The sequence below is a fragment of the Chelmon rostratus genome, chromosome 13 (genome assembly GCF_017976325.1).
Source record: "Chelmon rostratus isolate fCheRos1 chromosome 13, fCheRos1.pri, whole genome shotgun sequence".
In the NCBI taxonomy this organism is placed as follows: Eukaryota; Metazoa; Chordata; class Actinopteri; order Chaetodontiformes; family Chaetodontidae; genus Chelmon; species Chelmon rostratus.
In genome coordinates, this window is record NC_055670.1 from 14,667,401 (window position 1) to 14,692,258 (window position 24,858).

Below are 24,858 nucleotides of genomic sequence, written 5' to 3' on the forward strand. Positions count from 1 at the left end.
AGGTTTTTGCCATTTGCTTCATGTGCAGCAAACTCTGCATACTCATTACAGACTGGGAGCAGGTGCTTTCAGCCAACTGAATATCATAATGCTATGTCAGTCACCACATCTGGGAGGACAACGGGTCTGTCTGACTCTTTGAGGGTCTCATGGGTCCCAGAGAGGTTTTGAAGATAGAATAGTCAGAAAATAGAGCATAAGAAAAAAAAAACTTCCTATAAATAAATTCATTAACTGTATTTGTATAGAAGGCATAAAATGAACAAAAAATAAACTATTAAATTTACTTTTCACATAAGTGAAACGTGACATGGGAAATTAATTCCCAGTCCACTGTTATAACTGCAATAGATATAAGTGACATTGCAATAGGTATAGATGGCATTTAAATTATTTAACTATTGTTGACTGTCCTTTTTAATTCTGTGCTCAAGATGGGAAACTCACAAAATGACAAAAATGACTTTGATCGCTATTAACTTAAGTGATGAATATTGTGAAATGTGGTTGAAAGCACCAAAAAGATAAGTGGACTTTTGAAGTGAAATTGTTTTGTCACACATATTATTCCTGAGGTTACACTGTGACATATTTTTTGCTAATATGATCACGTCTTGCAGCTTTCGGAGTCTCATCTGCCGCCAGCACATAAAGCTGTGACAATTAACAAAAGAAGCAGCTTTATAAAATCTGTGGTCATTACGTATATGCAAAGAATGAATCTAGTTAACTTCTCACAACAAAACTTCAAAACAAAATGTTCTGTTCTCTAGTGGCCCGAGTGGTCAGTCTTGCATGTCTAATTGGTATTGCCAGATGTTTAGAAGCATTCCACTGTGTTACAGAATTAGTCTTCTTGCATAACAGATGTCAAACGGTTCCTCTGAATGAGCATTTTTGGGGTATTTATCTCCAGTTTGTCAAGTACTGTGGAACTCAACAAGGTGTGGTGAACCTGCCATCGCTGCCCCATTTTACAGTACACTTCCCACGGCGGCTCCCTCTGGGATCCGTGTCTCATTCCACACCTGATGTTGGTTCCCCACCTGATCTCGACAGTCTTTCAAAACAACTACGCTCAGTTTCACAAACAGATGCCACATCAGGCCTACAGATAGTCCTGATCGCGAGCCTATCTCATCTGATTTGTCGCAACGTGCCAAGATGACTCACATGCATTTACACTCATGAAGTTTGGTGAGCATCATTATCCCCATTGAGTCACTCTGTCTGATTGACGGGCGGGGTATTACATACAGACAAATGAGCACTGTAATAGCTAATTGACCGCTCATTCGTGTCCTGAACACAATGTTCTGTGAAGAGGGGAGGAACTATATAACAGCAATTACATTCAGCAGTGGAACTCAGTGTGCTTATCGATTCTGCGTATTTTTCTCTTCCTTTGGGAAAGAAAGTCCTATGCTGTTCCTTGGAGATAGGACTAATATCAGATGGGTTTAAATGGGCTTCTCTCTTGAAAGCAGACTATATTTCAAAGTAATCTTGCAAGAGCAGCATGGTTAGTGTGGTTAAAAGCCATAGCTGATCTAGAGATTACACCATAACCCACTTGCTCTTCGTCAGGATAAGCTGCAAAAATCCTGTGGCTAAAATATTCATCCTGTGACTATTAGTATATGTGATTCTGCACTCAGTTGGTAGAGAGCTCATGATTTAATTAAACCTGTGATGTTTACTACAAAGCTGTAAGATGTAGCTGCATAATGCATACATTTAAGTGTCTCCCATACGCAGTACAGAGCTGCTGAACTGATTGAAAATGCTGCACAGTAGGAAGAAGAATAAGATTTATACTGCACATTATTTTGTTGTCAATTATGTTATAGAGTACACAAGCAAGCAAGGAGACACACAAGATATTAGAATACAGGGCTATATACACTGGCAAAAAAAACAAAGAAGAAGTCTTGAAGCACCAGATGAAGCTGTCACAAACTGGCCCGACATGAAAAGATTCATATGAAAATCAGGAAATTTTCATGAAGCTTCTAAAATAGCTCAAAGAATAGCTGCCATATTACATTCACTGGCACTTGTTCCATGTAAGACTACTTATTTTCCAGCAAACATGCATCCATCCACCAGCACAATCACGAAAACACATTGCAGCAACAGGATACTCTTTAGGAAATTTGGAGCGAAGGACATGGAGCATAAAGGCCAATTTCATGGACTGCTATTACACATAAATCCCCTGGCATCCTCTTTGTGCTCCCACTGCTCTCCCCCTTTTCTCCAGCCATTTCCTCTCATTATAAACCACAAACACAGCAGCCGGCTAGTGCCCACAGCTGGGCATCAGTCCTCAAATGAAAACCACTCAGCACCTTCGTTCCCACCTCAGATGCATCAAAAGAGAAACTGTATTTCCTGCTACACTCCAAAATGGAGCCAGCAAGAAATATTGCATGTAGCCTACTGAATGACTGAGTCCAGACTAAATACGTGACATTATCAGTAACTAAAGCAATTACTACTAAGATAGAGTCATGTGTGACATTGTCAGTCATCAGTGTTTTCATTAGCGTAGAGTTACCTGAAAATAAGAACTGTGTTTCATTACCTTGCAATAAGCTCTGTATTTCTACAGGGGGAGCAGGACCTCTCTCACAGAGCCCTGAGGGGTGACGCGAGGGGCATTCAGTTGAAAGGCAAGCTGCAGCGTCACTAAATCCAACACAGTCTGCCTTTAAATGAGAAGACTGATACCGCTTGTGTCCGCATGGTAAATAACCCGCAGCCAGGAGGCGGCTAGCTAATTAGCTTAGTGCAAAGACTGGAAGCAGACACAAACAGCATGCCTGTCAACAGTCAGGCACATAACTCTTTGTAAAACCACAACTTCTTACACTTACGTTTTTGTACATCACAAATTATACACACAAGGTGCAACATGTTGATTAGTTAGCACTACAGATGCTGTAATTGTTTCACCTTTGCACAGAGGAAGGCTAGCTGTTTGCTTCCAGTATTTGGTTTTTTTTTGCCAATGAAGCTACTGACAGTAGCTTCATTTTTTGCATACAGACCATAAACTGTATAAAACATGGACATACTCTCCATGATGTCGCCCACAGGTTTCTGAGAGCCATTGTGATGCTCAGTAACAGTGTCTCCGGCCGTCGCCAGTGCCCAACTCTGACGAACTCTTGGCTAATTTAAAACTGGGCAAAGAGATGTTTGCTGAAACTAGTGGCTAGTTGTCACTCAAAGCAGCTACGGCCTTAATTATTCAAACTTTTAGCCTTAATATGATTTAAACCAGTGAGTCATATAAAAATTCACCTCCCCCATAGGGAAATTAGCGACAGAGACCAAAACTGTTTTGGTACCAGGCTGAAAACATGTTTATTTCTGCTCTAAAGTTGGCCATTTTAATATGGGAGTCTATGGGGATTGATTTGTTTCTGGAGCCTGTCTCAAGTGGCCAATCAATAATTATCAGTTTAAGGAATTGCAGTTTTTAGCACTTGTACATTGGTTGGCGCTTGGCAGCCACCACAGTGCCATCAGTCTTTTCTTAGATCTCAACAAGGAAGCAAATATTAACATATTTATGAAAATGTCAAACTACACCTTCAGATAGTGAGCTTAAGAGGTGCAGGTAAGCACTTTTTTAATTTTTTTTTTTTTTTTTTACCTTTGAGCAGACCCAAGTTAGCTGTTTTTACCACTGCTACCAGTGTTTATGCTAAGATAACTGGCTGCTGGCAGTGGCTTCATATTTACCATACAGACATGAGGTTGTTGGCAACCTTCTCATTTTACTCTTGGTAAGAAAGCGAATAATCAAATTTCCTGCTTTAATAGGTATAGCAGGAGTATGCAATTTTTCTATTTCTATATTTATTAATGTTGAGTAGCAAATTATATCAGTCAGGCAGGGACTGATAGCACAGTATCCATTTTGTCATTTCAGCCCTGAGTGAGCAAGTGTGTGTGTTTGTGTGTGTGTGAGAGAGAGACACTCTGTGACACACTGTCTTTAAGTCAATCTCTACTAAACACACACACACAAACACACACACACACAAACACACCCACAACCTTGTACTTCTATCCATGTGAGGACCCTCATTGACATGCATCCCTTAACCTCTAACATTAATCATAACCATCACAACTAAATGCCTAAACCCAAACCTTACCCTAACCCTAACCTAAACCTAATTCAAACCAAACTCTTAAAACCAAGTTTTAACTCTCGAGCAGCCCTTTGAAGTTTTCAGGACTGGACAAAATTCTTTCTGTTGGCTAAAGGCTTGTTCAGTCCTCACTATGTAGCAACAAATACACACACACACTCACACACTCACAACCAATTCATTTTCTGATAGATGACAACAAATTTTAGATCCTCTCAAAGCGCTTACATGTCCTCATAGGCCAGTGAAAAACACATTCAGCAGAGGCTCACAAGTGTTGAGCATAATGCCAGGTTTGTCAGAGCCAGGGTGTCTTCCTGAGTCGTCATGTTGCTGAGAAGACTTTCTTTTTAAAGATTTTCTATTTAAAGTGTAAAACGAGTGAGAATGAAGCAAAATACAGTCTGACATACTGTGACATTCAGCAGACATGTCTCATTCATACTTGTCATCGTGCTCAGGTTTTCTATATCGGTATATGGTTTGTGTATATGTATGTGTGTGTGTGGGGGGGGGGGGGGGGGGCTAAGAGGAAGTACAGTAGACCCCTTTGGAATAAGTGATGGAATATCCATGAAAATCAGCAACTATTTCAGAACAAGAGACTGTGAATAGCTGGTACTCAGCAATCAACAGCTTTGTGTGTTCTTGCGTGATAATTGCAACCCAGAGAGGAATCTTACCAAAAATAGTTTCTCGACTCCTGTTATAAATTTGCTCTGCAGAGCTCAGTGTAGCCGAGGTTCAAAATTGTGATCCCGGCCTTTAATATAAGCAGTGGCATGTAAAGTTGCACACAGACCAGGCTGCATGTAGCATGTAGTAAATGGATAATGTTTGATTTTTTGGCTCAGAGGTCATGCTTTCATCGATCACGTGGTACAGTTGTCAATAATCACCCAGGGGATAAATAAGCTTTTAGACACATCACATTCTCCTCAAGCAACAACAACAACGACAAAACTAAAAGAGGCATGGTTATGTAGCCAGCCCCTGCTTTTAAAAGGAATTATATTTATCCAATAGCCAGGGAAAATCACTTCTTGAGGGCAGATCACCAAATGCTACAGCAACACAAAGATACACCACACTATGCCCCATTCACATATATGTGCCAGTAAATCAGTTATTATATTAACCTTTTTGGGGGTGAAGTTCGAGAGAAAATGATCCTAAGTAAACACAAAAATCTTCCCCAAATGAAAGAAAGTTTTCTGAATCATAAAAAGAAAACTTCATGGCTGTTATGACAATTTTCTCACAAAAAATTACACACACACCTTTGTTTTGTAAAAGCTTTCTAGTTAAAAAAAGAAAATCTAAACAGACTCATATAGCCTCATTTAGAGCCGTTCTGCCTCCTTTATTTTCACAGGGGAAATTGAAAAGCACGCTGCAGATGTAATACTGCGTGTTGTTGATTGTTAATGTGACCGTGGCTGACAGGAAGCCAATTGTTGGATGAGAGAAGAGTGCCTGTAAGGCAGGTCAGCAGCATGCTGGACTCAAAGCTCACTGAGTAAAATGGCCAGAGGCAAACATTGACCACCACCACCTCATATATTGTGAATCAATCACACACACACAACAATGAGGCACTGGCAAACTGTGTTAGGATGTATAAATAGAACACCAAAGCATATAAACATACTCTGCTTATATCTGCAGTGTATGGAATCAGTTGAGGGAAGTTTTCTGCATCAGATCAACATTAATCATCTACAAGAAAATGAATGATAAATAAAAGATGATGTGAGATCAATAAAAGTCTGAATCCAAAGAGTTAACTGAGATTGATATTTGAATTGTGTAAGACATCTTGCATTGATTGCTTTCAGGAAAATCTTTCTTTACTGGTACTCTGCAGTGCGGTGTGCACATGTGGTCAGATAGGGAACAGCACCCCTGCTGGTTGCACGGCCTCTGTGTGTTGCTCAAGAACACTAAGGCAGCATCATGGTAACCAGTTTTAACACTTTCATTTTTTGCCTTTTTTCTCACATATTTACATCTAAAGAGGTTTTTTTTATTCATTTACTTTCACGTGTCAGTTTCTACTAGTTATTGTGAAACCAAAATAAATTGTTTTTGCCAGTTAAATGCCAACTGTTTATATCAGAGACTAGACTCCAACCAACAGAACTTCGAAATGTTAATTCCAGGTGGCACAGAATTTCAGAATTTCAAATAGTTAAAATGACTTCAACTACAATAAACCATTGAATTAATTTCCAGAAAATGTGTATGGTTGAGATCAGAACTATAGTTGTTTACATTATGACATTCTGCTGTTTTTATAGAGTTCATGTTTTTTTACACCACGAATTTCCCAAAATCTGCAAAAAATTCACACGGAATACAAATCATATTTTTAATGTATTTTTTTCTGATATATATAATTTATCGACTGGTAAGTGTTTGCATCTTTAGTTTAAATGGATTTTCTTTTTGTAATAGAATTTTGGTCAAAATTTAAATTTTATTGAGGTAAAACTGATCAGTGAAAAAAAGAAAACATATAATACTCGAGAGCAGCAGGTTGTGGAAAAGTCTCTGTAAATACTGATGCTATTTCAGCTTTTTCTCTAGTATGCCTAAGTTTAAGAGTGTCTTCAAATAATCTTCTTTAATCATTCAGCCCAACCAAAAAAATTTGCAGCTATGCAGCAGTGTGGATTCATGGCTGGTCTTCTGTTTGTTTCCCTGAAGACAAGTGATGCACTGTGGTTGACTGACTCCCATCATTAGGTTGAAGCTCAATCCATCACTGCCCCTCACTGTCGCCTTGTTGTCTTTTTGGCTTGTTAAGAGAATGGATAGGGAATTCTCCTCCACTTGTCAGTAAATACATCAGAGTTTATTGCAGTCTACCTCGCGTGTGGGCTCATCTGTTTCCCAACGCTTTCTTGCATGCTTCACACTCCAACAGCCCTCTAAATCCCAGGGACAAGTCCACAGTGCTGAGCAGCATATAGATAAGCGGCACATCTGTAATATCCATTTTTCATTTTGAAAAGATCTTGACTACATAACCCAGATCATTCAAAATGTTTAAGGCACATTGCATCTCTACAGGACAAGAGCAACAATAAATGAAAATCAATGTGTTCATTAGGCCATCAAACTAATTTTCTGTATGAATAACCCTCATCGTGGGTGAGCTCCTGCTTAACCTTGTTTTGTGTGAAAAATATATGACCAGAATGCAGGAGCAAGGGGAGCAGTGAAAGAATGAAGACCATAGCCATGTGAATGGCACTTAAAGAGGTAAAAAGTGACCACTTTCTAATTTCCCACCGTAGTCGGGAATCATTCCAGGCACAGACAGCCAGGAGGACTCTGTCACAGGAGCCAATAATTGGAAAATCACAGCCAGTTCTCCAAATGATCCCCAATACACCAAGGTAATTTTGCTGTGTCTGAACAACAGCTACTCCAGCTTCTGAAATGGGCACCTGTTATAACATCTAAAATTGCTCTCATTGTGACAGTGTAAAGAATAACCTCTTTGGCAAATAATTCTGCCTCATGAGCCAGGAAGGGCAGGCTGAGGATTGCAAATAAGTGGATTATCTAACACAGAATGTAATTAAGATCATAATGACATTTAAGAAATACAGTTTAGCATCTGTTCCCAATTATTTATGTTGTATTATTCATCTTATTAAACAATAACTCATTTCAGTGGATGTAAGTAAACTGCTATGATAAGAAAACAATTGTACTAGCCTATGCAAGCTGTATATAAACGTACTGCACATACTTCATCTGCCACAAGAGACACATAAAGCCAACCATGTATATACAGTACATTGCCTTATTGTACTATCTATACATGGTTTTATCTAATCTATCTAATCTAATCTAATGTATTCCTACATATTGGACATATTCCAATGTACATTTATTAACCAGACCACTTGTTTGCATAATTCTATATGTATTGCATTGTGTATTTGTTTTACATTTAGTTTGGCTGTATCATATCTTTTCTGTCTAATCTTGGAAGTTCTGATGCATAAAAGTTGCATTAACGTTTTTTAAATTTACCTATTACATTTCATTATCATATTTTTATTCACTTTATTATAATCTAATGCATTTAATTTGCATTTGATTTTATTAGTACATAATCACTGCCTAATCAGTCGTGGTGGAATGTAACTAAGTATATTAATTTAAATGACACACCTGTAATTTACTTGAGTATTTCATTTTATGCTGCTTTACACTTCATGTCCATTTCAGATGAAAATATTGTGCTTTTTACTCAACTACATTTTCTGTTGCTGTTATTGTCGACTATTGTATTTTTGCGCATTTCTGCACATTATTAACGCAGAATGACGCTACAGAATGTTCACCTTTGACATCTCAGCATTTGGACGGAGTTGAACCAATCGTGTTGCTCGTTGTTGAGAGGTGCTCAAGTTTCTCGGAGGTCCTTACCCTCTCGTCAACATGGTGAGTTCAACCATTCAAAAGAATGGGTCATTTACAGTAAAGTAAACGCCAATAATAGTCAAGGGCGTATTTGTACTTATTTAACGTTTAGTTAATAACCGGTTCTTTGTCTACATGGTTTTATAACCATGTTGCACGGCCGAGAACATCACAGGTTAGCATGTCGTGTTAGCGCTTAGCTAAGATAGCGGCACACACGTATCGTCATGCTTCAGACTAAGTCCTGGAACCGATGTTTAGTGTAAAATAAAATGGAAAAACAACTAACAGAGAGTTAAGTACGTGTAACGTTAGTAAATGCATGCAATGGTATTCACAAACTAAAAGTAAGCCTGGTTAAAGGAGTGTTTAACTAATTGAAGCGCTAGCTAACTAGCTCAATCGTCAAGCTAGCGATATGTAAACCATTCTTCTGTGCCAGGAAATAGACAGGGTCAGGAGTCATTCATCACGAACAGCATTTTACACGGTTTTAGTTGCCTAGCAAGTTAGCATTATTCTGATGCAAAGGCGAGGTATTTGATAATGTATGGGGTTGTTATCAATGCGAGTTAATGTCGTGTAAAATGGACAAAGACCAGCGACAGTAAACTGCTGTTATCGAGCCTGTCAGACACTGCTAACATTAGGACTAATTAGCGATCATTAGCGATTCAGAAGTTTTTTTTTGGTAACGTCAATGCATTTGCGCTATTTTTGACATAAAATCTCTCATAGTAAGGTCTCATAAGCCTTAATTAATGGAGACTTCAGCAGTATTTGCTAAAATAATGTAACATTTCTATTAGACATGCTTACCTGTGAATTATAACCTAAGTTAGTTAAGTTATAGTAAGTTACACGTAATAATTCATATTTGCGGTGTTCTTAAAATTTGAAAGCGAATTTACTCTGTGGTTAAATGTTACGAAATGTGGAGCGTGTCATTTAGTCTATTATAGTCTGGGAGTACGGAAGTATAATGACGACAAAAGATTTGTGAGCACAAAATGAATTCGAGCGCTAACGTTCTAAGATCAGTTTGTGCGCGAGGAAGGAGTTCTGCGCGTGAACGCGTGATTTGAGTGCGCCAGAGAAACGTTAACAAACGTGACGTTACACAGTCAGAAATGTGCATTCTCGCGCTCACTTCTTGGCAGTCTGCATCCACCAAACACCAGACTGAGACAAAGAGCTGTATTTGGTGTCAGTATTATCTTATCAATCTCAACGCCTTGACACTAAATGATTCTATTTGTTGGCAGAGTATCTAGTTTTTAAACCAAAATGGCAGACTAATGTTGATGATCACATTAATTTAAATGTCATTCGTAGCCATATGTCATCATGGCCGTGTTAACTTTGAGTTTACTTATTTTTGTAGTTTTCAACTTGTTCTTTTTTCCCGGACAGATGTAGGGTGTTCATATTTCTTCTTTTTCCATTTTTATGAATAATTTTAGCTAATAAAATTCTTACAACCATCACATGAGCAAGCCTGCTATATGGTGGTTGGGTTTACTGTGATCTAATCCAACTGTGGGATTAAAAAAAGGAATGGTTCAACACAAAATTCTAATTATAGTAATAATAAAATTAATGTGGGCTGGGTCTACATTCTGAATGATGGCATGGCACAAATCCCTGACATCCTGATATGGGTGTGTCCTGTTGCATCTTGCTACTCAAAAATGGTTGGAAAGCAACCCCTGATGATCTCGAGTGCTCAGATGCAGCCAAAACAGGTAGAGAAACTTGAGAGAGCAGACTCAGAAATAAACTTAAACATGATTGGGATTGCACGGTCAAATCTGATTCTTCTCTTACAAACCTGTGCCTGTGCAGTCACAGTGGTTGACTTTCAGACTGAGTAGCACTCAGAAATTGTTTTTTTTTTATCTCTATCAAATCTTTTGGCTTTGATGCACTTCCATATAGATGTACCAAGCTAAACCAAATGCAGACTAATGCAACAGCTTTGCTCTAAATCATCATGAAGTTTATAATGTTGAGTTTTTGTTGAAACTGTCTGCGGGAGGTCTTGGTTTCACTTTCTGGTCATTTTGGAGGCTGTAGTTATATCTGTCAAAATTGTACTGTCTCGTACTGAGAGAAGTTTTTTATATATATTGGCCACCCTCCTTTTTTGGAATGATACTGCATTTTTTAATCCCTGAAAATAGATAGTCATGTACTCCTTTAATCATATTTAGCTGTAAATGTGAACTATATCATTCATCTTACTGAAATTACTTAATGAGAATGAGATTGTGCATGTCATGATAAAAACATAACCTTAGCTACAGTATTAACTCTCACTATTGTCGAGAGGAATTCTAATTTAAGAACTTTTAACATTGGAATGATAGAGTTGGAGGCATTGGTGGCTTACTGCAAATTTCACCACTGGCTGTTGTGAGTTAACTAACTCTCTGTGGTGTTTCTTATTCATGACAGTCTTCATCGGAGGCTAATAATGGCCCGAGCCAAGCGCCACCTTATCCAGGTGTACCGCCCTCAGGGATACCTCCCCCCTTTGTAAGTCAGTGACAGATATGTTTATGAAAATTAGCTTTTCACCTCTTGTTTCTAGTCGTCATAGAGGGCTGAACTTGAGTTGAGTTGAACCTAAGTTGGAAATATTAAAGGTTTTCATTAATCTTTGCTTCTTTTCTCTTTCCTTAACACTTTGTCTAGATGGGACCACCAGGAATACCGCCTCATTTCCCTCCCATCGGAATTCCCCCTCTGGGACAGCGACCACCCAGCATGACTCCTATGCCTCCTGGTATAATTCCCCCAGGTATAATGCCACCAATGGGGGCACCACCAATGGGACAGGTGAGCCTTGTACGAAGCTTATGGGTTTGCCTCTAGTTTTTTGGACTTGTTAGTTCTAAGGTCTTTGTGACGTGTGTTTCTGCTGTTCCTCTTACACCAGAATTCATCATGCTCTGAATATGAGTCAAACATGGACTTGCCACTTTTCACATCCCAAAACAGATAAATGAAAAAGCTAGATGGCACATGCTAATTACTTGTATATAGGACAACATGCCGCCCCTTTTTTCATTGTGTTTTAGGTTGAAGTTTTTCAAACTTTTGTACTGAAAGAAAAAAAAACAAGTTATTTAACTGCTTTGCCAGTGACAAGTGGCTTAGCCAGTGACAAGTGGCTTAGGGACTCTGTTGTTGATCATATGTCGCTTCACAGCATTGAAAAGTGTCAGTTCGAAAATGTTAGTTACTAAGAGGAAAACTCTGTCTCATTACAGCTTACAGCTTTCTTTGAGTTGCTCTCTTCTTTGATTTTATCAGCGTTGACACCATTGTACCTCCCAAAGTAATGACTGAGATATTAGAAAGCAGCAAAATCACTACAAATGGTCAGATGGGACATGACACATTGTAAACCTTCAACTTAGATAAACTTACTTTGAAGTGAACCAAAGGCAAATGCTGCACATCCATCACGGTTTACACTTCCTGTCCTGTCCTTAACATTGACCAACTGTAGTTGCTATAGGTGTGTGCACTCATGGATTGTCCTCCTGTGCATTGTGGGTAAGAATGGATGAATGAATGATATGCAACATTAAGTGCGCTTTCCCTTTTGGTTTTACCTCATAAAAAATGTGACAACTAATCTGGCACAATTCTTTTAGCGATGTTACCATTCTGCGATATTAGAAATTACTTAAATGAATAATTAATACATAACTGATAGGGCCGATGGTCAGAAATAAAAAAAATCCAACCTAAGTTGTAATAAAGTGAAGCTTACCTTTGACTAAGTCATATGTTGGTATAAGAATAATAAGAATTTTGTGTTTTTGTTTTTGTTTTTTTTACAAACTTCCATGATTTGCACTTGCGCACCAAAGCTAATCTAATTCTAGTGCCTCATTTTGTAACTCTACCATAAGTTGACTGGAAACTGCTGAGGTAGTCACATTTTTTGTAGATACATGCATTTATTTGTCTTATAGAGCAAAAAATGGATCACATTTAGCAAGCATATGTCATGCATATAGATAGGTGTGATATTGGGGGGTGTTTGATCAAGTCGCCAGCAACACAAGTCTGAAAAGGTGGTGAGGCAGTGTAGTTCGGTGTGTGTGGCTGCTTCACAGATCACAAGCTGTGGCATCACACCATTAAATAAGCACCGTTTCAGTCTCACCTTCACCCCCAGTTCCAAGCAGCCCTCCACACATACACATACATACACACACACACACATCCCAACACCCTGTTTCACACTGTGTCTTAATACTTCTGCCTGCACTAGGTGGTATGGAAATGCCAGATGAATATTTCATGATGCTTCTTTTATTAGATGCCAGGCATGATGCCACCTATGATGCCAGGGATGATGATGCCCCCTCGCATGCCAGCTGCGGCTGTACAACCAACGGGACCGGTAACTCTCCTCACTACTTTTTCATCACTGCTCTGCTTCACACTTCTTAAAAATACACTGCAATCTGTTAAATGCTAAGTAAAGCATTTGCTCAGTCAAGTTATGACTGTTTGATATGAACTGATTTCAGTGTATATTTTTTTTTGTTGTGATATAACTATAGTATATCAGTATATTCCACACATATAAATGAAACAGATGAAAAATATAATTTAAATACAGTGTCTTATTAAGATTGACACCTGTGTAATATGTCCCTTAGTCCTCTTTTTGTTTAAATTACTGTAAACACATGAGCCCCTCACTGTTGATGTTCTGTTCATTTTTTATTTTTTAATGAGTAGTAAGCAAATTATGCAAATGAGCAATCTAATATATTTATTGTGACAACAGCTAGGCTGTTTTAGAGATGCACTTAATCATCACAAGTATATCTCTGCATCTTGAGGGTATGTAGTTTTGTTGTAATTAGGAAAGATTGTCAGTTACTGTGTATTGTGATTGATGAGTCTTTATTCCCAGCTGTATTCATCATTCTGTGGTAGAGCTGCACTAATGTAAACTTCGAGATGAATGTTTCCTGGGGAAATAATCCGCTAACAAAATTGTCTTTTCCACAGCCTGGTGTTGACTCCACAGGTAAGATTCTTAATTTGTCATTTTACTCACAAATCATATTCTTGCATATTTTCTATTCATTAGAAATACAGCGTCTGACTCATTTGTGGTTTTGTTCTCATAGCTGCTGCACCTGGAACAGCTGTAAGTGTAACATCATTTTTGTTTATATGCAGTAATTGCAAGTTTTCAATTTTGAGTTCTCGCCATTAGCTCCAGTGTTTTGGCTTCTGTCTTCTCAATAGCTGCAGTCTGTCAACATTTCATTTGTTCCTTTGTCCCTGCAGAGCACCACAAATGGATCTCCACAGGAAGAACAGCCAAAGAAGGTTAGTGCATTAAAAATGGAAAGATGGATGTGAAAGACTTGACAATATTAAGGAAGAACTAAAATAGATCCAAAATTAAATGGTTTCTTGCTCTGTTTGTTTTTTAAACATTGAAACAGCTGATCTGTGTTTTTGTTTTTGTCCGCCTCAGAAGTCCCTGTGGACAGAACACAAATCACTGGATGGGAAGACCTATTATTACAATACAGAGACAAAGCAGTCCACATGGGAGAAACCGGATGACCTCAAATCTCCTGCAGAGGTACAACCCTTTATCACTTACATAACATGTTTAACATATAATTAAACATGTTATGTAAGTTTTACACATAACTTGTGCTCTGTTTTACATGTAGTGTTATCAGGGACAGTGCACATAAATGTAAATGAACCAGATTTAGCCAGCGTCAACTATTTTTAATCTACATATTAAATATTGATATTAAATAGGCCTTGTTTGCATCTATGATGAGTCTCACATACTAAATACAATTAGGTTCATGGCACATATCTAAAAAAATAGGTAAATTAAGTTAATTTAGTTAAATTATTATTTTTATTTGGACTCTAATATAACATTTCACTTTCCCTTCCTTTTCTTCTCCCTTTTTAGCAAATGCTCTCTAAATGCCCTTGGAAGGAGTACAAGTCAGACACAGGGAAGCCTTATTATTACAACTCTCAGACGAAGGAGTCCAGATGGACCAAACCCAAAGAGCTGGAGGATCTGGAAGGTAAAGAGCGGCTGTCTGATGATGTAAAATCTGTTGTGAGAAAGGAAGTGATGATCCATATTGAACCATGCTGCGCTCCATGGATGTACTTTAACAGCATGATGAATGGCAGGCTACTTTTAGGCAGCATTGATGTAGAAACGCAGGAAGCACAAGTACAGGAACACATGATGGCTCCTGCAGCACATTTATCTCTGCACTGTTGTCTTATCTGCAGCATGCTTTGAAATGAAAACAAGTACAATAACAGCTATCTCCTTTTGTCTATTCCAGCTATGATCAAAGCAGAGGAGAATGGGTAAGAGCTTCCTGTTTATCTTCAGTTTCTCTTCGCTGCCACATCATGTATTATGAACAACATACCCACCAGTTATTAAAAGCAATTTCTTCATTCATGATCAAAACCTTTTTATTTTATTATTAATCTGACTGTTTTTCATGTTTGTGTAGTGACCCTTTATGTTCCAGTCAGCTTCATTATCCTGGTGTTCTCCCAATCATGTGGTTTGATTTGACCTGTCATGGTCTGATTTCAGAGCGGCAGAGGCAGTGGCTCCTGGCACCACAGCAGCTCCTGCAGTGCAAGCAGATAATACAGCCACTATGGCAACCGTAATGGAGGCGGAAACTGCAACAGCAGTCTCAGAGGAACACTTGTCTCAGGCGACCGTGCACCACACAGCTGAGGTCAAGACTGCAGATGCACCTGTGGTTTCCTCAGAGAGCTCAGCCGCCACAGAGGCCACAGCCAGGTAAACAATTATGTCTGATACAGAGACAGGTGTCCAGTCCTCACATATACACCATGTACATCAAGCCCACACCATGGAGTCACAGTGACACTGCGTTCATGTACACAGTACGCTTAATGTATTTGTGGCTGTTAAATTAATTAATGCAATAAATGCTTTAGATGTTTAATGCAATCCTGGCTAAGTTAATCCAGGAACTTCTTCCGTTGCTTTCAGTGTTGAAGTCACAAAGGAAGAACGGCCAGAACTTCAGAAGAAAACTTACAAATGGAACACAAAAGAGGAGGCCAAGCAGGCCTTCAAAGAGCTGCTGAAGGAGAAGGTGAGTCAAGCTGTCAAATGGGGTTAACATGAAGATGAGCTGGAGGCCACACGCTGTAGGGAACTGTGTTGAGAGGCTGTGTTGTCTGTGTCAGCCTGCAATGCGTGTTTACATTACTTGACATGTAGCAGGTCAAATACAAAAAAGTCCCTCAGCTCCTGTCCATGTGCTTGCTTAGACATTCTTTAGTATCCGTTCATGTGGTTTAACCTGCTTTTGTATGTGCCTTTGCAGCTACAAACAGCTGAGTGCACTTGAGGTGGAACTCAGTTGGCAGTGCAAAATATCCAACAATTTAGTGCAGACAGTTCACCATCAAGGTGGCTGTTGTTTGTCATTGATTATGTGCTTTTTGTTTAAAAATTGTTAGTAGACAGTAGGGCTGTCAAAATTGGCCAGAAATGACATACAGACATTTCCTTTAAAAACACACACACATCAGTTGGAAACATTTTAATATCTATTTTTGCGCATTACGTCCATAAGAGGGAAAACCAATACAGCCAGAGACTTACTTGTACATTATGTCAACATAAATGTCTTTTAAAAGACCTGCATATCTATGCATAAACAAATAAAATAATGCCCTATACCCTGTTGTTGAATTAAGCGCTTTCAGCTTGTCCTATATTTCATCTTCAATCAGTGAAAGTGACGTGTACTCAGTTGTGCAGGTTCACGGGTCCTGGATGACTTCAGTGTCTCAGACAAACGCGAGGAATTCTGGTCAGATGCCTCCGGGCATTTGTGCACCGTCCACTAGAAGTGTTTGTTTTTGCTACTGACAGGCTCAGATTGTTATAATAATTGAAGGGATCCCTACAAGAGATACCTTATTGTTAGCCTTTGTATCGCTCTCACCAAACTCCATTCACAAAAACAATGATTTTATTATTTATTTATTTAGTTAAACACACTTCAGTCCAAAGTGACTAAAACAAAATAAACCTTCTTGGTTCACCTTTCCTCTGTTCCAGCAGTCATCACTAAACTCTGGTTTGGTTGAAATAAACTCTTAATTCACTGTTTTGGGAGAGGAGCAAGAGAGAGGGTGGACATCAGAGAAGGAGCAGGGGAAGCTGGGATATTTAATATTTTCACATCTAACTCATGACATGACAGGAAAAAACAAAACAAAACAGCAAATTTTGGACGATAGAAACTGATTTTGTGACTCCTGTCCGTCGTGCAGTACTGTTGCCGCAGTGTCAAATCAACGTATTAAAAAAACTAGTTTGTTGAATTTTTACTGTGTCAGTCTTTCTTAATGCCTGATGTGTATACCAGCACATCCTTTGCATTTTGATCTGGATCTAATCCCTGTCCCTCCTCATAAGCCCCTGGGAGGTCTTAGCACGATTGTTAAGCTTCACCTCCTGTTGCTGTGGATGTGTTGTGTGTTCAGTCGCAAAAGCAGCCTAGCGCCACCCACCTCGAATGCTGCTATATTTAGGCTCATTTTAATTTTGTGCACAAAGCTCTCCTCTGAGATTGCTTGCCATTTCCTGCAAGATCTTAATGGCTGTGTCTTTATGATTAGCTTTATTGGATCAAAGGCACGGGGCTGACTGGGATTAAGACAGTGAGAGAAGGTGGCATGCCTCAGTGAGTTAGAATAACTGTGACAACTGACAAGACAGAGACACACGGTGGAATCAGTTCATAATGGATGAAGAAGTCACTCCCTGGGAGAGGCAAGTGGCAGAAAGGGCGCTTACATAAGTCCTCGATGGCACTTCTTTGAATTATTGCCACTCCAGACCTCTTAACCCAGCATCTATTAGTAATTAAGAAAATGTGTGAAGACAAAGCAGCACAGCTCATTGTTCCTCTGCCTGACTCACATGCAATAAATGGCAATAACACAATCCATTTTCCCTCATCTGTTGCTTTAGAAATTTAACTTGTAAGTTTAACTTGTTGGTTCAAGAGTACTGGCAATCATGACTTTGATTTTATTCTCTGTTTTTCAGGGTGTGTCCTCAAACTCCTCTTGGGAACAGGCTATGAAAATGATTATCAATGATCCTCGCTACAGGTACACTATTCTCCCGGGATCAGTTTATCCTGTTTACAATAACAGGCGATAACTGTGCCCATCTGACCTCGAATTCTCACTTTTCTTTGTCAACAAAGTGCGCTTCCCAAACTAAGCGAGAAGAAACAGGCGTTCAATGCCTATAAAGTCCAAACAGAGAAGGAAGAAAAAGAGGAGGCCAGGATTAAATACAAGGAGTCTAAAGAGACCTTTCAGAGGTTCTTGGAGAACCACGAGAAGATGACATCTACCACCAGATACAAGTAAGAGCTGCAGAGAGCTCAATAATTTTTTTCCTGCATTGATTTGTGGTGCCCTGAATTGTCAATATGATTATGCAGATAGGATCAGTGAACGGACATTTTTGGCTTCTGCACACCATCACCCAGTTATAACATTGTTAGCTTCCACTCAAACTGCTTTGACCTGTTAGCTCTTGTCACATCATTGTCACTGAATAGTGTTCGCTGTAACATAATGTTGCTCGGCCACAATTTAGTGAACAAGCAGACTTAAGGAACATTGTGTTTTGTTGGTTGTGATGTTGGGGCTAAGGTGCATGTGACAGTTTGAATTTGGATCTAATTTACAACCTTGGTGTTCTCTTTTTATCTTCTTTGTCATCATTTTTATTGAATTTCACACATAAATGCAACAGAGATGCTTGAAACAACAACTAGAAATAGCATCTTTTTTACTATATGTAAAAATCAATTTGTTAACCCATAAACATGTAGTACGGAGTTATACATTGAAAATTGTGCAGACAACGTTCAAAATGTTTAAGTTTTGAATCTTGGTCTTGCATGTGACATCCAGTTCACAAGCATACTTTGGCTTGGCACTGGGGTGAAAGTCATCATGATGGACAGAGGAGACAGACAGATTGACTGGTGACCTTGACAGAGAGCCAGTTTCAGAGTTCAGCTGGCACTCGGGTTGGTGTGGTGACTGGGGCTGTAATCTGGGATGGTACACAACAGGAAGTTGGACTGGATGGTGTGGCCGTCTGTGTGCGTGTCCCCTTACGTTTAATACCTTAACTCACAACGGTCGACCACCACTTCTGACTCTTCTGAGCATCAAGGTTGGAACAACCATCAAGGAAACGAAAGATTTTTAGTGCATATCATACAAGACAGCTGTTCTTCTTAAGAAGTATAACTGTGCTGTTTTTATTAACATATTAAGTGTTTGTATTGACTACTCAACTGTGCATCTGGCTTGCACTAAGCATGACGAACGAGTGTGTTAAAGTTACATTTGGCCTGTAAAATGCTGCCCTCATGTGGGTTATTGGTTGAATATATCCTCAACGAGTGAGTGTGTGTGTGTGTGCTTGCAATCCAGGAAGGCAGAACAGATGTTTAGTGAGCTCGAGGTGTGGAGCTGTGTACCAGAGAGAGACAGGCTGGAGATCTATGAAGATGTATTGTTCTACCTTGCAAAGAAAGAGAAGGTAAGGCTTCTTTCTACAGTTCAGCCAAAACTCCCTCAGAGTTTTATCTTGTAAGACTTTTTATGTCTGCATGTTTACCATCGGCTTTGTGGACGCTGGCACAGTTAACATCCTGGTTTCCTCATCTATAAACCGTTTCCAGGAGCAAGCCAAGCAGCTAAGGAAGAGGAACTGGGAAGCTCTGAAGAACATTTTGGACAACATGGCTAACGTCACATACCGCACCACCTGGTCCGAGGCCCAGCAGTACCTGCTAGACAACCCTACCTTTGCAGAGGATGAGGAGCTGCAGAGTATGAGAGCAGAAATTTGTGTTTTTGTTTAGTTTAGTTCTAAACAGATGGTAGAAGTGAGAAGACAAAAATAAACTACAGGTTCACTTGCTGCTTTATGAATATGTGTATTGAATTCTGCCTGTTGATGCCTGTTTGTTACTCCCAGATATGGACAAGGAGGATGCTCTCATTTGTTTTGAGGAGCACATCCGGGCGCTGGAGAAAGAGGAGGAGGAAGAGAAACAGAAGACTCTTCTCAGGGAGAGGAGACGGCAACGCAAGAACAGAGAGGCCTTCCAGGTAAGAGGGAGAGAAGGAGGGGAACACGGTGAATTATGTTGCATGTTACGTTTTATTTCCCACACAGTCGCAAAAATCAGATTTATTTGTATGAACATTGGGTATCAGTTGCCATCCTGAATTCATATTTTGCTGTTTATTCCTAGAAATTTCTGGATGAGCTCCATGACCACGGTCAGCTTCACTCCATGTCTGCCTGGATGGAGATGTACCCGACCCTGAGCTCAGACATCCGCTTTGCCAACATGCTGGGCCAGCCGGGTAGGACAGCAGGCCGCAGCACACGTGGCTTCACACGTCTGCATGTGCTGAACACGCTGAAGCACATGGATGTGACATGCAGACAACAGCACACGACATGAACACAGAAATAAAGTATACACAGCTCAGGATGTAAATACTGTATGAACCACAGCAGAGTACTATTGCATATGGGATGTTTGGTTTAAAAAAAAAAAAACATTTCCCATAAACATTCTGCACACAGAGCCCTGTATTATTGTAAATTAGTTTTTGCATCCTTGTAGTGATCTGCTGACGATGTTGGACCATGTCGGTTTCAAGCTTCTTTTGCAGCATAAAAGATATTCTCCACGTTTCTTGACTTCTCCAGTCTATTCTCCAGGTTCGACTCCTCTGGATCTGTTCAAATTCTACGTGGAGGACTTGAAGGCTCGATACCATGATGAAAAGAGGATCATTAAAGATATTCTGAAGGTGAGATTGTTGCATCTCTTGTGGAAAAATGACATATCTGGCATAGCGTCATAGGAACAAACTGCTCATTTTACATCTGTTTATATCAGTGTTTCCCTTGTATGGTTTGTTTTTATGTTTTCTTATTTTATGTCATATAACTTGTTAGTCTTCTGCTTCTCTTCTGGCATGTTGTTGCTGGTGGTGCCAGGACAAAGGCTTTCTGGTAGAAGTCAACACTAGCTTTGATGACTTTGGATCAGTCATCAGCTCAGACAAGAGAGCCACCACACTGGATGCAGGAAACATAAAACTGGCCTTCAACAGCGTAAGATTTGTGCTTTAGATTTTTTATTGCTTCCCTTGCCTCACGAATCCTACATAGTTTCTTTAAGGTTCAATGTGTAAGATATGGCCAGAATTTAAGTTTAAAACATCCAAAAAATAAACTAACATTATCAGCAGAATGTGAAGAAGTAATACTTTTGTCATTATGTCAAATATGTCTATGTATTGTGTTGAAGAGATATCTACTGACATTAGCATGCTAACCACTAGCCCCAGCCCATCCTATGTCTTAATACCACTATGTAAATTTAAGGCAACATTCCGAAAGTATAGCTCAGGTCAGCTCCACTCAGATAATAGGGCCGCTAGCTGCACGGCTGAGCTAACTGGCCAACAGTAGCAAGTAGCTACAGCCAAAGATGGCTACAGAAAAGAGTATGGTGAGCAGCAGTTAGCGGTTACTCTGGTGATATGCTGTTTGGAACAACCTTCGACAGGTGACCAGTTCTTTCGTTGCACCTTTTTAAGACAGAGTTTAAGCCAAATTGACAAACCACTGCAGATTTAACACCTGATTGACTCTTAAGCACGGTTTATCTGTGTCTTTGTATCTCAAGCTTAAAAACATTGCTTTCCTAGTAGTTCGTATGTCCGTTGTTTCTATAATCCATTTTGCAACCTCTTTCTGTGTAGTTACTGGAGAAGGCAGAAGCAAGAGAGAGGGAGCGAGAGAAGGAGGAGGCCAGGAAGATGAAGAGGAAAGAAGCAGCCTTTAAAAACATGCTGAAGCAGGCCACACCAGCACTGGAGCCAGAGACGACATGGGAGGGGGTATGTGGTTTCACAGGTTTTTTCTTATCTCTCTCACAGCTATTTAGCTCCAATAATTTCTTAATTATTTATAAACAGTAGCTTGTCTTTGCTCATGTCATTAAACATACATACAAGTGTTTTTTGGTGACAGACATTCCACAATTTCAGGTCAGAGAGAGATTCTTAAAAGAATCTGCCTTTGAAGACGTGACTCTGGAGTCAGAGAGGAAAAGGATCTTCAAAGACTTCATGCATGTGTTAGAGGTACGTCTGTTGTGACAGTGGGAATGGGCTGAAATTGTCAATCTTGGGGATGTTTAACATGGCATGTATTTTTTTTAACAGCATGAATGCCAGCATCACCACTCCAAGACAAAGAAGCACTCGAAGAAGTCAAAGAAGCACCACAGGAAACGATCCCGCTCTCGATCGGTAAGAATATCCCCTTTGCCTTCATCTCAGTTATTCATATCATGCATTGGTAATCTCCAAATTAATAAATGTGTTTACAGGGCTCAGAGTCTGAGGACGAGGAATACCACAAGAAGAAAAAGAGGTCACAGTCCAAATCTCCTTCTGAACGCTCGTCCAGTGGAGAATCTGGTGAGTGGCTTTCAAAGCTTAGGTGATCTGTTTAGCATCATGTGGAGAAAGTGCAGCAGCAGTTTTGACATTTACTGACATTTTCTGCCTGAAACCCAGAGAGAAGCTATAAAAAATCCAAGAAGCACAAGAAGAAGGGCAAGAAGAGGCGTCACAAGTCTGTAAGTGCTCAGGAAAATCCCCAAATCCCTTTATTGTGTATACGTATGTATAATCTAAATATGCATGCTGTGTATGTATGTGCACTGATTATGATTATAACAACCAGGCATCTCCAGACTCTGACAATGAGAAGAAAGGAAGAGAGCGCGATGGGAAGCGTGAAAAGGACCTAGACAAAGATAAAGAGAATGACAAGTCCAGGGGGAAATCTCGCTCGGACTCTAAACAGAAGTCTCCCAAAAGAAAAGCTGCAAAAGAGGAGGTCAGTTTCCTTTTTTACTATTGAGATAGAAAAACTCTTTGGACATGAAGAAATGTATGAGTATTTGTTGTTAAGGAGACCGAGGGGCCTGAGGGACCTTCACACGTGGCATACTTTGTGCGAAGATGCTCAGGCTGTGGCAGATAAGCTGAAGTCCTTAGAGATGTTTCATCTTCATAATAAACATGGATGACAACTGGTCTTAGCTGTTAGTCACAGACACTGTGTCTACCCCCTCCGTAATGGCAGTATTTCTTCAAAGCTTAGGTACCACATTAAGCGTACTAACAAAGTCAATACATGCTAACCTCTTCTCTGATATGATTTGGGTTTGTGTTCACTAAGGCTAATTTAATTATTTTCCATTGTTCATCCAAATAAAGATTGACCGGCAGGTTTTCTTCATAAAGTAGACACGTATTTTTTAATTCCACCTAACTGCTTTTTTTTAAAGGCTGTAGTCAAGGTTACCTGGATGTTGACGCTGATGGAGATTGAAGTAGAGAAAGCTAACATCTAAAGTGTGTTTTAGATCTATTACTAACTACTCTATAATCTGCAGCCCAGGAAAGCAGCTTCAGTGTACGGTCACACAGGCGTGAAGGCAGGCGTATGACCATCACCTACCACTGTCATTTAGAGGTCGTCCTCTGAAAGCTCGCTTTCATCTGTGAGGGTTACTGAGTCTCCGTGCTTCTGTGTTGCGTTCAGGGCGGCTGGGATACGTCAGGCAGTGAGCTGAGTGAAGGAGAGCTGGAGAAAAGGAGAAGAACTTTACTGGAACAGCTGGATGCGCCTTGATGATCGCACTCCTGCTGCCCTTTAATTGTATTTGTACACGTCTACAAAGATGCATTCCCCTCCGAGCTCATCAGACTGTACTGGTCATACCACCCTGGGCGGACTGTGTGAGATGACACTTTTCTCTGCTATTTATGGGAATGTGCTACACTGAGCTTACACACTTACCTGGTTACTAATTTGATATCAGGAAACTTATCAGTCAATAAATGTCAGGTTATCTTTTTGTTGCTTTTGTTAGCTTTAAGTATGTTTTTTTTTTAGTTGATTGTAGTTGTACATGTTTTCCATTGCCAATTATTTTTTATATTCAATTAAAAGTGTCTTTCACGTTACGACTGAAACAGATTTCATGACAACATCTCTTTCATCTTCTGGACGCTTCCAGAGACGATGAAAGAAATCATTTTTGATTTGATCCAACTTAACTGTGGCTGTTCAAGAAATGATCCAAAAAGATTTTAATTGGAGCGTTTGTTAAAATTGATACACTGTAGTGAAATGGAATAAAATACTGTGCAAATGGATATTGTCTGTAATTGGATACTTTAGGAGATCAGTAAGGTATTCTCTTTCTACATCCGTGAAGGAGTTTTCATGAAACTTACTGGAAGCGTGTATCATGGGCCAACGAAAAACCCATTAAATTTAGGATCAGAATCTTTATCACGGGACGGGTACTCAAATTATTTTTCACTTTTGTTAATATTGTCAGAGAGCATTTGGCCCTGGCAGCATAAATGGGAATGTAAATACACACATATCATGCAACTAATTGTACTCTTACGCCCATCCAAATGTCAATTGTCTGTAATAATCACCAGAGACATTCAGGAAAAATGTTTGAACTTCAGCAGAACAAACAGTAGTAGCAGCCAGGAAGTTTGCAGATTTGCTTATCAGAGCAGTGGACTGTTGGCTGTGGCTGAGGTCTACGCTCTCTGTGTAGCCTTCTAGTTTGCCTACATTTACATACCTGCTGCATGCTCTTCGACCACATGTAGAAATAACTGACTCATTAATTAACTCATTAATAGGTAGGTCAGCTGTTAGGACGACTAATCAGTAGGGAATTCATCATACTACGCAGATGATCGGTATTCAATTCAGGAGAATGATGTATAAAATGCTAAAACAGTTCTGCAGTGAATCCTCCCTTCATGAGGTTGATGTTCATTTTCTGTTGAAACAGATGTTTAAATAAAGCTGTTGAAGTGTGCTTCGTTATACTGAGGTCTTTCTTAATGTTTGTCAAGCCCATTTATATCAGCGAGGGTTGACTCGATATGACCTCTCAGTTAAGCACAATACGATTCAACTGCAGCCCCCAAAATGACCATGAAGTTAAATCCACAACTTTCTCCAACAGTA

The 24,858-nt window shown here is 39.6% G+C and overlaps 1 protein-coding gene across 3 annotated transcripts; it reads left to right on the forward strand.

Moving 5' to 3' along the window:
* Positions 1-8,594: 8,594 nt before the first annotated feature.
* prpf40a (PRP40 pre-mRNA processing factor 40 homolog A) lies at positions 8,595-24,706 on the forward strand. Of its 3 annotated transcripts, none has more exons than XM_041950168.1 (27): positions 8,595-8,633; positions 11,070-11,150; positions 11,310-11,453; positions 12,952-13,035; positions 13,656-13,674; positions 13,778-13,797; positions 13,941-13,982; positions 14,134-14,244; positions 14,596-14,716; positions 14,990-15,014; positions 15,253-15,468; positions 15,685-15,790; positions 17,764-17,828; positions 17,927-18,091; positions 19,179-19,287; positions 19,430-19,580; positions 19,729-19,862; positions 20,009-20,123; positions 20,476-20,579; positions 20,770-20,886; positions 21,540-21,677; positions 21,828-21,923; positions 22,005-22,091; positions 22,172-22,262; positions 22,362-22,423; positions 22,531-22,686; positions 23,398-24,706. In XM_041950168.1, exons 1-27 carry the CDS (start codon positions 8,631-8,633, stop codon positions 23,485-23,487), a joined length of 2,652 nt encoding a protein of 883 aa, XP_041806102.1. In that variant the 5' UTR covers positions 8,595-8,630; the 3' UTR covers positions 23,488-24,706. The 3 variants fall into 3 exon arrangements, with proteins under 3 accessions (XP_041806102.1, XP_041806103.1, XP_041806104.1); XM_041950169.1 differs by having other exon boundaries at positions 20,488-20,579; XM_041950170.1 differs by lacking the exon at positions 11,070-11,150.
* Positions 24,707-24,858: the final 152 nt, after the last annotated feature.

What these genes read in the sequence shown, in the direction of transcription:
- prpf40a (XM_041950168.1), top strand. An exon ending in CAGGGATACCTCCCCCCTTT is followed by an intron (nt 11,151 to 11,309) that starts GTAAGTCAGTGA and finishes CACTTTGTCTAG; the next exon opens with ATGGGACCACCAGGAATACC. An exon ending in CAGAGACGACATGGGAGGGG is followed by an intron (nt 21,678 to 21,827) that starts GTATGTGGTTTC and finishes CCACAATTTCAG; the next exon opens with GTCAGAGAGAGATTCTTAAA.